Source organism: Schistocerca nitens, chromosome 1 (genome assembly GCF_023898315.1).
Source record: "Schistocerca nitens isolate TAMUIC-IGC-003100 chromosome 1, iqSchNite1.1, whole genome shotgun sequence".
Classification (NCBI taxonomy): Eukaryota; Metazoa; Arthropoda; class Insecta; order Orthoptera; family Acrididae; genus Schistocerca; species Schistocerca nitens.
This window is the reverse complement of record NC_064614.1, coordinates 891,699,320-891,713,095: the sequence shown is the minus strand read 5'-3', so window position 1 is coordinate 891,713,095 and position 13,776 is coordinate 891,699,320. Positions and strand designations below refer to the sequence as shown.

The 13,776-nt window shown below is 37.6% G+C and overlaps 1 protein-coding gene across 1 annotated transcript in view; it reads left to right on the top strand.

Moving 5' to 3' along the window:
• Positions 1-13,776, top strand: part of LOC126191902 (pre-mRNA-processing-splicing factor 8) — a 116,707-nt gene that overhangs the window by 7,609 nt on the left and 95,322 nt on the right. Inside the window, exons 3-10 of the mRNA XM_049932562.1 lie at positions 122-290; positions 369-533; positions 672-887; positions 976-1,188; positions 1,318-1,443; positions 3,440-3,545; positions 12,087-12,234; positions 12,386-12,548. Coding sequence (XP_049788519.1) covers positions 122-290; positions 369-533; positions 672-887; positions 976-1,188; positions 1,318-1,443; positions 3,440-3,545; positions 12,087-12,234; positions 12,386-12,548 — 1,306 coding nt within the window. The remainder of the gene's footprint in view (positions 1-121; positions 291-368; positions 534-671; positions 888-975; positions 1,189-1,317; positions 1,444-3,439; positions 3,546-12,086; positions 12,235-12,385; positions 12,549-13,776) is intronic.

Below are 13,776 nucleotides of genomic sequence, written 5' to 3'. Positions count from 1 at the left end.
AGCACAGGGAAAATCAAATGCTGTCCCATGTCCCTTCTCTGACGTTCCGATAGCCTCTCGTATTTGCCTGTTCATGCATCAATTGGTTATTGATTGAGTGTTCATTTTTATTGTGCCACAGCTCAAAAATGGCAGCAGCTCCAATCAAAAAGATTCTCTGAGAAGCGGAAATTTGGTTTTGTTGATGCACAGAAGGAAGATATGCCTCCAGAGCACATTAGGAAAATAATTCGTGACCATGGCGATATGAGTAGCCGCAAGTACAGACATGACAAGAGGGTGTATTTAGGGTAGGTACTCTAAATATTGTGCATCGGTACATTTTAAATGAGGAAATTATTTCTCTAATTGTTTTTATATAATTGCAGAGCTTTGAAATACATGCCACATGCAGTCATGAAGCTACTAGAAAATATGCCAATGCCCTGGGAGCAGATTAGAGATGTGAAAGTGTTATATCACATAACAGGAGCCATAACATTTGTAAATGAAATTCCGTGGGTAATTGAACCAGTGTACATAGCACAGTGGGGGTAAGTAGTAATTATATACAGGTATTGTTGTCATGCTTTGTAACTCTGTAATACTACATTAATTTGATTCAGTGGCGATGGTATGATGATAATTGTGTTATGTCCAACATCGTGTACAAATCAACCTGTTTTTATCAGAACAATGTGGATTATGATGCGTCGGGAGAAGAGAGACCGTCGACATTTCAAGAGAATGCGGTTTCCTCCGTTTGACGATGAAGAGCCTCCATTAGATTATGCTGACAATGTGCTAGATGTTGAACCATTAGAAGCTATACAGATTGAGTTAGACATTGAAGAGGATGCTGCTGTGTACAAATGGTTTTATGATCACAAGCCTCTGGTTGGAACTAAGTAAGTATTATGGATACTTTTGGAATTGGTTTTATTTTGCATCTTATAGATCATCCATTAATGAACCCTATTTTCTATCCTATGGTAGGCATGTGAATGGCCCGACATACAGGCGTTGGAATCTAACTTTACCACAGATGGCAACATTGTATCGCCTGGCTAACCAACTGCTGACAGACTTGGTCGATACAAACTTTTTTTATTTATTTGATCATAAGTCATTTTTTACCGCAAAGGCTCTAAATATGGCAATTCCTGGTGGCCCTAAATTTGAGCCATTAATAAAGGATTCTAATCCAGCGTAAGTATTTGTTATCAAAATGTAAAAGTTGTAGTGTGTTTTCACAGAATTTATTTGTGCTTATTAAACTTAGAAACCGTACATCATCATCATTTTTACACTGTTTATTGTGTTTTTCATGGTTAACAGTGACGAGGATTGGAATGAGTTCAATGACATAAATAAAATAATCATTCGACAACCCATTCGTACAGAATACAGGATTGCATTTCCATATCTCTACAATAACATGCCACATTATGTTCACTTGTCATGGTAAGTACCACATTATACTGAATTTTTAAATTTAGTGTGGCACGCAACTGAAGTCATGTTAAACTAAAATAAATATGCCAGTTGGAAAGAAGGAATAAGTTTCCTTTTCATGTGCTGTAAAGAATTTATGTTAAGAGTTTATTTTACAGTTACTTGAAATGTCTTTCCTGTCCTATATTTAAATTTTTGGGATGTAAGTACTGGCCAGCTATTGTCTCTCTGTAATTTTAGCAGTTTTCGTAGTTGAATTCTCATTAATCTTATGGTTAATTTGATCCAGAAGACTGATAATTATCTCCCATTACCTAACACATACAAAATTAAGGGCTGATGCAGAAGTTTTGCTTCACATACTTTCTCATTGTCAGAATTTTTCAGTTTGTCACTAATTGATTGTTTTAAATGATCATGGGAAATTCTGCAGCTGTAATAGACAGTATCATAAATGCAAAATTTTTCCTTTCTGGTGTATTGTTGTATAAAACCTGAGTTTCAGAAAGGTTGTTCTGAGTTAGTAGTATTTTGTCACGTCATGGCAGTGTTGTTATGTCACAAATACATGTCTGTCACATAGTATTTATCTTCTATTTTCTTACTTAATTGTTCACTTAACTAGATTAGAGAGTGCCTTCTCTATTGTTGTCTTTCATGGCCATGTAACACATTGTCATGTGACCAGCAGCAGCCACAGCAGGTGGCTCTCCTGTGCTGGCATGGCAATCAACATATTTTTAACCTCAGCCCAATTTAATTTTTACACCTGCTTTGTGTTTGGCAAATTGAGTTATCATTTTAAATTTTGTTAACATTTACCATGTTACCTGGACTTAAGGTTCTGTGATATCATTCTGTGGCTGATCACAAATTACCTGCAAATGGTAATTCCTTTGTGTTGTCTTGGTATTCAACCTGATTTGAGTGCCCAGCTAAAAATTAATAGCTCCAGCAAAATTATATCATTTATTACACCAATTGCAAGTGCTTACTTAGTGTTTCGTAATGTCTCAACTACATAAAAAATGATAGAATTCGTGACATTCTTAAATTAAGGGTGTTCACTTGCAGTACGCTTACGGAAGAAAGCAAACATTTCATTCAGTAAATGGTGTAAATTTGAAATGTTACATATATTGCTGACAATTATTAATTTTGGGCTATCTTCTTACAACAGTATAAAACAAATTTTTTTTCTTGCCATATGTATTTAACCCTTGTTATTTGCAACGCATCTTTGGTGGCATGGAATATGTACATATTCGTGTTTAAACTATTTCAATTTATATTGTGGGCTAAATTTATTGATGTTACGAGCAGTTCTGGCACTTTCTGCTTATCTATGATGTAGTGATAGCATACATTTCTACTTACAAATTATGTAGATGCTGGTCTCCATTTATTCTTTCTCTTGTTTTGCAGCTGTTCATTGTCTCCTTATTGCCACACAAAATTTTGTTTTCACAGCACTAGGAACTGAGCATTTGTTAACTTGATTCTGAGATATCTGTAATGTCCAGTATTCTTTTTATTCATATAATCTCTGTCACCTTATGATGTTAAATATATGTTTGTGGTGGTGTTTCCTCGTGTGTCCACAACTATTGTTTTTTTAATATAAATTTTTCTTGTAAAATGTACATGAATTTCCATGGGAGAGGGAGGTTGGTTGATCTGCTGCTGTGATGAGGCCTGTGCTTCTGGATATTAGAAGGATGTAGAAGACAGTTTTGTCAAATATTATAGTTCTTACAAAGAAAGGTTGGTGATACTCATTATGAAAATCGATTTGATGGGTATGTTCCCACACAAGTTTTAGAGGCATATGTAAGCAATATATGTCTGTACTAGCAGTGTGGTAGAATAATTGTGACTGTTATTGATTACTGTTTGGAGGAATTGAGTAATCGCTGAGGTCACATACATACAATTCTTAGGAGATTCTTCCTGTAGTTGTCATGAATATTCCTTTTTTAATTACTATTTTTTAATCTCTTTGCAGGTATCATACACCTAATGTTGTGTACATTAAAACTGAAGATCCTGATCTACCAGCATTCTATTTCGACCCTCTCATTAATCCAATTTCACATAGACATTCAATGAAGGTAAGTGTACTAGTTTAAAGCCGGTATTACCCTATCTAATTTCTTTGTCAGAGATTTGATCAAAGATATGATCAAATATTTGTCAATATTTATTTGACAAAGATCTTTGATGTGGCGCTAAAAAGGTGTATTACACCGTCATCATATTTTTCGTCAAACTTCAAGATGGCTGACAACAACTTGTTATTAGCTGCAGCAGTTGCTTTTTCCACAATTGCATTGTGTGCACATGTGGAAGAGAAGCAGGGGGAAAAAAGGAAATGTGCCTGGGTGAAGCCGTGGGTTTTACGACGAGATGATAAAAGCATTCAACAGAACTTGTTACGTGAGCATGTAGTGGAGTATGTCAAGTTGTACATAAATTAAGAATGGATGATCATACATTTCAGTATTTGCTCAGTGAAATGTATCCTCATATCACAGAGCACAATACTCACTTAAGAACTGCTATATCTGCTTCGACAGGCTCACTGTAACACTCAGATTCCTTGCTGGAGGAGGGGGTCGGGTCGGGTCTGGTCAGGTCTGGTCTGGTCTCCAATCTTCTTAATCTATTTTTTTATTTGGGGTAACTCACATTGTAAAGCACCTCATCAGCTTCATACATCTCTGTTAATTTTGTAGTTGTTGCTACACACCAATTGTATTTACCGACCATGTTTATAAACACACTACAGATGACAGAACGCTGCAGCAACGCTAGTGCTCCACGTGGTAACATGTCACATTGCAATGAACAGAAGACAGGTGACTCTTATGATCAAACCTACAGCGAGGCCCTAGATTTGACCAAATTTATTTGACGACAGACGAGATTTGACAAAGTGCCCTATTACGCCATCAAACTACTTTGACAAAAATATTTTACATATCAACTTTGACAAAGAAATTGTAGAGTGTAATACTGGCTTAAGGGAGTTCCGGTAGCATCATATTTCTTTTCTAGTCTAATGTTATTGGCTTATCAGCAGCTGCATAAATTTTATGAAATTTGTATATTGTTAGTGGTACTTCAACCAAGATTGTCTTAATAACATTTTATGGGCAAGTTTGTAGAGGGTGAAGTTGTATGTTGGTCGTTAGTCATGTACCTCCTTGGCAGTGTTATTAAAAAGGTTTATCTAAAATTATTGTTTGATTTTATATTGTTATATTTCAGTTAATACTGAATTTAAAATATGAAGCATATGAAAGAGGGTAGTTTGATGTTCCAGCATTGGTATTTGATAGCAGTTGAGGTGTGTGTCAATATTGACAATCAGTGTTATCTGCTGATGACAACTACTGTTGAATATTTGATGAAACAATTGACTGTTCTTTGAGCTGACCTTTCTTTAGTAGGTAATTTGGATATCATTGTCTTATTACGCTGTCAATCTGAAATGGTATAATTAATTTTTGTGCAGAGGATGCACATACCTTGAAGGAAAATGGTACACTGGCAGAGAAAGTATAAGTGACAGCGTTCTTTGTGAATTTGAAGCTGTTAGTTGTAGAAAAAATGCTATGGAATGTGTTCACTCCCGTGGAAACTATGCCATGAAATTTTTTGCTCATCTGAGTCTGTAATGTGCTGTAGTGTGATTAGGTGCTAGAGTTGAATGCTACTGCCCCATGAACATCCATTCTATACAATTTACTGAAATATATTCATCATCAAAAAGTGAAAGGAACACAAGAATGCAGATGGGGAGAGAAAATTGATGACCATTTCAGTAAAATTTTTGCGCATTGATTTCATATTGTGTTGGTTTTAGCCTTACACTATGCTGCTGTTATTCGCAGAGATAACAACAGTTACTAGAACTCGGGCACAAAACACTCATAGAAAGAAACAAAGTGAAAACAATAATGGGACATGGGACATCTTTCACACCTCTGTCATACATTCGTGAAACTCTCACTATGACACACACACACACACACACACACACACACACACACACACACACGAATTTTAGCATTGATTACATTAGGCATTGCCAGTGATGGAATATATTTAAAATATGTTATAAGCTTAAAATATGTAATCGTATGGACCATGGACCTTGCCGTTGGTGGGGAGGCTTGCATGCCTCAGCGATACAGATAGCTGTACCGTAGGTGAAACCACAACGGAGGGGTATCTGTTGAGAGGCCAGACGAACGTGTGGTTCTGAAGGAGGGCAGCAGCCTTTTCAGTAGCTGCAGGGGCAACAGTCTGGATGATTGACTGATCTGGCCTTGTAACACTAACCAAAATGGCCTTGCTGTGCTGGTACTGCGAACGGCTGAAAGCAAAGGGAAACTACGGCCGTAATTTTTCCCGAGGGCATGCAGCTTTACTGTATGGGTAAATGATGATGGCGTCCTCTTGGCTAAAATATTCCGGAGGTAAAATAGTCCCCCATTTGGATCTCCGGGTGGGTACTACTCAGGAGGAAGTCGTTACCAGGAGAAAGAAAACTGGCATTCTACGGATCAGAGCGTGGAATGTCAGATCCCTTAAGCGGGCAGGTAGGTTAGAAAATTTAAAAAGGTAAATGGATAGGTTAAAGTTAGATATAGTGGGAATTAATGAAGTTGGTGGCAGGAGGAACAAGACTTTTGGTCTGGTGAATACAGGGGTATAAATACAAAATCAAATAGGAGTAATGCAGGAGTAGGTTTAATAATGAATAGGAATGTGGGTAAGCTACTACAAACAGCATAGTGATGCATTATTGTGATCAAGATAGATACGAAGCCCACGCCTACCACATAGTTTATATGCCAACTAGCTCCACAGATGACAAAGAGATTGATTCAATAGTGAAGGGAGATGAAAATTTAATTGTCTTGGGTGACTGGAACTCGATAGTAGGAAAAGGGAGAGAGGGAAATGTAGTAGGTGAATATGGAATGGGATTAAGGAATGAAAGAGGAAGCTGCCTGGTAGAATTTTGCACAGAGCATAAGTTAATGGGTAGCTTTGAGGAATGAAATAGTGAAGGCAGCAGAAGATCAAGTAGGTAAAAAGACGAGGGCTAGTAGAAATCCTTCGTTAACAGAAGAAATATTGAATTTAATTGATGAAAGGAGAAAATATAAAAATGCAGTAATGAAGCAGGCAGAAAGGAATGCAAACGTCTCAAAAATGAGATCAACAGGAAGTGCGAAATGGCTAAGCAGGGATGGCTAGTGGACAAATGTAGGGATGTAGAGGTGCATATTACTAGGGGTAAGATAGATACTGCCTACAGGAAAATTAGAGAGACCTTTGGAGAAAAGAGAAGTACTTGCATGAATATCAAGAGCTCAGATGGAAAACCAGTTTGAAGCAAAGAAGGGAAAGCAGAAAGGTGGAAGGAGTATATAAAAGGTCTATAGAAGGGCGATGTTCTTGAGGACAATATTATAGAAATGCAATAGGATGTAGGTGAAGACGAAATAGGAGATATGGTACTGCGTGAAGAGTTTGACAGAGCACTGAAAGACCTAAGTCGAAACAAGGCCCCGGGAATAGACATCATTCCCTTAGAAATACTGACAGCCTTTGGAGAGCCAGGCCTCACAAAACTCTACCATCTAGTGAGCAAGATGTATGAGACAGGGGAAATACCCTCAGACTTCAAGAATATAATAATTCCAATCCCAAAGAAAGCTGGTGTTGACAGATGTGAAAATTGCCGAACTATTAGTTTAATACGCCACGGCTGCAAAATACTAACACAAATTCATTACAGACGAATGGAAAAATTTGCAGAGGCTGACCTCTTGGAAGATCAGTTTGCATTCCATAGAAATGTTGGAACACGTGAAGCAGTACTGACCCTACGACTTATCTTAGAAAATAGATTAAGGAAAGGCAAACCTACGTTTCTAGCATTTGTAGACTTAGAGAAAGCTTTTGACAGTGTTGACTGGAATACTCTCTTTCAAATTCTGAAGGTGGCAGGGGTAAAATACAGGGAATGAAATGCTATTTACAATTTGTACAGAAACCAGATGGCAGTTATAAGAGTAGAGGGGCATGAAAGGGAAGCAGTGGCTGGGAAGGGAGTGAGAGAGGGTTGTAGCCTATCCTCGATGTTATTCAATCTGTATATTGAGCAAGCAGTGAAGGAAACAAAAGAAAAATTCGGAGTAGAAATTAAAATCCATGGAGAAGAAATAAAAGCTTTGAGGTTTGCTGATGACATTGTAGTTCTGTCAGAGACAGCAAAGGACATGGAAAAGCAGCTGAACGGAATGGACAGTGTCTTGAAAGGAGTATATAAGATGAACATCAACAAAAGCAAAATGAGGATAATGGAATGTAGTCGAATTATGTCAGGTGATGCTGAGGGTATTAGATTAGGAAATGAGACGCTTAAAGTAGTAAAGTAGTTTTGCTATTTGGGGAGCAAAATAACTGATGATGGTCGAAGTAGAGAGGATATAAAATGTAGACTGGCACGGAAAGCGTTTCTGAAGAAGAGAACTTTTTTAACATCGTGTATAGATTTAAGTGTCAGGAAGTCGTTCCTGAAAGTTTTTGTATGGAGTGTAGCCTTGTGTGGAAGTGAAACGTGGACGGTAAATAGTTGAGACAAGAAGAGAATAGAAGCTTTCGAAATGTGTTACAGAAGAATGCTGAAGATTAGATGGGTAGATCACATAACTAATGAGGAGGTATTGAATAGGATTGGAGAGAAGAGGAGTTTGTGGCACAACTTGACTAGAAGAAGGGATTGGTTGGTAGGGCATATTCTGAGACATCAAGGGATCACCAATTTAGTGTTGGAGGGAAGTGTGGAGGGTAAAAATCATATAGGGAGACCAAGAGATGAATACACTAAACAGATTCAGAAGGATGTAGGCTGCAGTAGGAACTGGGAGATGAAGATGCTTTGCACAGGATAGAGTAGCATGGAGAGCTGCATCAAACCAGTCTCTGGACTGAAGACCATAACAACAACAATGACATCAGAAATAGATTGCTTAATGGGTTACTAAAAGTTAATTTTCATTCATTGTGAAACCTGCTACAGTGCTACAATATATGTATTTAATTGAACGAAATATGTTGTATGAAGGAAAAAAAAAACTGCATTATTATGAGGCCAAAGATGAATACTTGAGGTATTACTAATTTTTAATGCAGTTGCAGACAGTCATACAAAAAAAATTAATTAGTAGCAGTAATTAATACTTCACTGTAAGAAGTCTTCACTGTTTGACATAAATGGCCTGTTTTCAGCAAGATTTATAAGGTAGGGTTCTATAATTGTGTCCCTGCTAATTTCTCTACTGTAATCTTCATGCTGCAGTTTTTCTGCATGCTCCATGCAAGCTGCCCATGCAGATATTGAGATGCTGTCTATTGCCTTGTGTGTAAGTCTCTCAACATATGCAATTCTAAATACAGCTTCGTGAATATCGTCTGAATGACCCCCAGACTAATAGCATAGGCTTCAGCTGTCTGCTCCTGGTATTTGGTAACAGTGCAACAAGTGCCTTGTACCAGAGTGGATTCAGTGGAAAACTGTCTTTCGAAGTATTGATACACACGAAATATTCTTCCTCTTGTTCATTTGTGCAACACATGGTGTAATTTCTTACCATCATTCATAATGAACAGTATGAGGGCAAAATAATCACTCAGCATGGAACGCTATGACTGAAATAAACCGCATGCTTTAAGAACACAGATTGCCACGTGCAGAATGAAGGCAAGAATGTCGCTGATGCTCGATTGGCTGAGAGTCACATTGTACATTTCCGCATGCTTCTGTGTATCTGACCTTGACCCACCTCTATAGCTGGACTCCATTTTAGTACACTGAGAGACATTTACAAACTCATTTCTAGAGCAGATGGATTTGCCTAGTCCAGAAACAAAAAACCATTTACAACAGTATCAAAACATTAATACTAAACATCAGTTAATTACATGTTAAAGCATAATATAGAGACATACTTAATAGCGAAGTTTCAGCCACTCTGTTCATTCGTTTTGCTGTAAGCAGCAGAATCGTGTGGGAGTTGGTAAGGACACCATTAGGCTCGTAACGGCTGTACTCTATAGAAGCTATGCTCCCGCACCCCTACTACATAGAGCTAACTGGTATTCGCAAGTCAAATCCGTAAGACTACAACCTACCTGTTCAAAAAAGTAACTTGATATTAACAGTTCCAGAAATGTTTAGCGTTATTATTCATGTGTGAAATGTTCAAAATGTGTCGTGATAATTTGTTATGTAATATGTAGCCGCAGCATGATTTTAGGCATCATGCTTTAACCTCTTACTGTTGTAGAATCAACATGGGATGTCCTGAAAGAATGTTTCATAGCACAATCTCATGAGAAATTAGGCACTACAAAACCCAGTTGACATAAAATTGATTGCCAGACAGGGCCATGGGCTTATAGTTGAAGAAAGCTGTGTGTTTTAAAAGGTAGCAATATCAAAAGTTTCTTTCTTTAAATACAGATGAAATTGGACGGATTACTGGGAAATTAGGAGTGTAGCAAAGAAAACATTTGTAACAGCAAAATTAGGCCACTTCAGCAAAGTTGGTGATAAACCTGGAAACATCAGCTAGAGAGTAAGAAATCTACAGACTTGCGAAGCAGTGTCGGCAGCAGACAGAGAGAAATTTTGTGGGATCAGTGATGAAGACAAACTTGCGTTCAGTAGGTAGAAAACAGTGAAGCAGTGGTGGCAATATTTCGGAAAATTTGCCTTGAGGGATTTCGAAGTGCTCCAATTCCAGTGTCGCGGCATCTGTGCAGGGTCCCATTAGACTACACCAATCGCCAAGGATGAGGTGGTTGAGGGAGGGGGGGGGGGGTGTAAAATGGAAAGGCAATGTAACCAGATGATTGACCTGAAAATCTGTGAAAATTAAAGCATTGGTATTTGGCTGAATGGTTATCAGATTTCGCCAACAAAATTGTTAAAGAGGGAACAATTGCAGCTGATCCGACATGTAATCAAACAGTTCCAATTTGTAAGCAGAAGGGTAGCCTAGCTGAATGCAGCAACTATCACCCAGTACGGCTTCTATCACTCACAGTGAAGGTCTTTGAATGCACCACTGATAAAAGGATCTGACTAATAGGGTGATCAGACATTTCTGCCATGATCCGAAGAGCCAGGTACAATAAGCTGCTGGATTATTAGGCGATTTTTCTGTTTTGGTAGGAGTATCTTAGGGACCTGCTCTGTTGCCTTCTTTTCATCATAGTCATGGGTACAGTCACAAGATATCTACAGGAAACTGCACCTTGGATGTACCTGTCAAGTGAAAGCTTGAAATGATCTGCGTGTGGAAGTAGATTTGTTACTGTACATAAAGAAAATACAGTACCACATCACAGATCTAAATTACTTGGATACCATCAGAATTAGTGATGCTGACCTCCCAACAGCAAGGACTTTTTAAGTACATAGGCTCCACATTTGCTGCTGATGGAAATCTCTGTGGAGAAACCTCTTACTGCCGGAGTAGCTTGTGGTTCAAGTGGTGTTCTTTGAACTCTGCACTCTGTGACAGGAAGATTCCAGACAGGCTCAAGTCAAAAGTATACAGATCTTTAATCTGTTTAGTTCCATTGTATGGTGCCGAATGATGGCCTTTAACAAAAGAAGTGGGATGACAACTTGCCGCCATGGAAATATAAATGCTCAAGTGGACATCTATATCAATACTGCACAGTCATGCCACAAATGGCGAAGTTTGAGATTTATATGGAGCAGTACCAATGATAGGAAGGATGAGAGAAAGCAGTGTGCAATGCAAGAGCATGTTCTTAGAACATATGCAACAACAGTGGCAAAGAATGGCTTTAGTTGAGTGTAAATGGTAAACAGCCATTAGGAACACGTAGACAGTGATGGCTTTGACATGCCTCACGAATATATCAAGGTGTGAGGTGGCCAGCATCCTGATTTAATGCAAGATCAGATAAAATCGCGACAACCAAAAATGCGGATTCTGCCATAATGTGGGACAAATGCTGTAGAAGAGGAGGAGGGAGAAGAAGAATAAGATTACAAAATGAAAGGAAGTTTTTGTTTCTTCAGACTCAGGGCCAGAAACAAAGGAGATGAAATAAACTATTTATCAGTAAAAATTGCCAGTCAACCATAAGTTGAAGGTGAATGCAAAATTGTGAGAAAATAAGTAAGAAGTTGAGAATCACATTTCAGGACCTTTGTTCGACATTGACGCCTCTTTGGCAATGTGTGATTGTTTTAAAGTGACAGGTCTAAGCCACTCTTTCTGTACACAAGATGTGATGAGAAAGATTGCATTTAAGCATGAGGTACTTGTTTAGGGGCTTGCTCTAAATCCTCAGACTAATTTGTCTGCATTCAGGTAGTCTCTTATCTGGTTAAGTGCAGTAAATGTATTCAGTTCTAAATTGCAATTGGTTCAATAATTTTATTAGCTCATATATACTCATTCGTCCTCTGCTTGTTTCTTTTATCTTACCTATTAACTCGATAGTCATCATAACACTAGATTCTAATGCAGTCTAGAGCTTTTTCAGAAATAAGCTTCTTAATAAGAGTTACATTTAATGTGTGATAGGCAACAGAACCCTTACCGGATGATGATGAGGAGTTTGAACTACCGGAAGAAGTGCAGCCATTCCTTCAAGAGACACCATTGTACACAGACAACACAGCAAATGGTATTGCTCTCTTGTGGGCACCACGACCATTTAATATACGATCAGGTAATATTAATTTCTAGTCTGGTTTCAAGAAGCTGTCAAAAACTGTTCTGTGACTTACTTTCTCTAATGGATTAAAATTAAAATTAAATAATTACAAAATTTATTAGCAACTACAGACTAGTTGCACTGATATTTATTATATAATTTGCAGGAAGAACACGTAGAGCAATTGATGTGCCTTTGGTTAAATCGTGGTATCGTGAACATTGCCCACCAGGACAACCGGTAAAAGTCAGAGTCAGTTACCAGAAGTTATTGAAATACTTTGTACTTAATGCTTTGAAGCATCGACCACCAAAACCACAAAAGAAAAGGCAAGATAATCCTTATCTGTAAAAACCATTTTCATTTTAGCATTAGCCTTTTTTTAACCTTTGACATAAACAAGCTTGTTTTTAGTAATGATGACAACCATTGTATTACTTTCATTTTATCACATAAATCTCATAACAGTGTTTTTAGATTTTTACAGCCCATCTTATTGAGAAAGTTTTATTGTTGAAAAGATCTAGTTGTAATCACCATATTTTGGGGTATTGGAAGTTAATCCATTGTAGAGCTAATTTTGTGTGTGTGTGTGTGTGTGTGTGTGTGTGTGTGTGTGTGTGTGAGAGAGAGAGAGAGAGAGAGAGAGAGAGAGAGAGAGAGAGAGAGTGTCTTACATTGCTTGGCCATCAGTATGCAGCAAAATGTTGTATAAAATTAAGTTTGGTTTGAAGAATTGTGAGATTACATATTAGTAATTTTAAAAATTGTAGTATTTTGATTATAAAATTTTACACATGTATCTCATTGTTGAAAGGGAGGAAAATTCTGATTAGTTATGAAGGGAGGGGAAAAAAAATTGACCTTTACAATTAAAGAAGTGTGGTTTTAAACAGATGATTGCTGATACTACTTGGCCTAATCAGTTTGTTAACACACTGGATTTCCCTTTGAGAGGACTGGGGTTAAAGTTGCCATCCAGATTCACATTTCCGTGGTTTTTCTAATTGGCCCAAGAGAAATTTTGTATATCTTTATTTGTTTTATTAACATAGCTTATTTCCATTCTTGAACCCTTTGAGAGGACTGGGGTTAAAGTTGCCATCCAGATTCACATTTCCGTGGTTTTTCTAATTGGCCCAAGAGAAATTTTGTATATCTTTATTTGTTTTATTAACATAGCTTATTTCCATTCTTGAACTTAACCAATCTGAGCTTGTGTTTATGTGCCTAAACCAATATGCGCATGTGTTTTTGTCTAATGACCTTACAGTCAACTGGTAACTGAGCTGCTTCAGTTTCACAATCTTGTACAATCAAGCCAAAACTGAATTGCTTCCTTAAACAGCTCCACTGGATGAGCAGCATATTTTAATATGATTTATCACTCAGTTGTTCTGGGTTTTTAGTTTAAAAAGGAAACTGAATAAATAAAGGACACCTATGAAACAATTGTGCCTTTACAATGTTGCCGTTCCTGTATTATTCCAAATTATTATGCAATGTTCCTTCAAACATGCATGCATGCAATAAGAGGGAAATCTGGGTTCGAGTCCC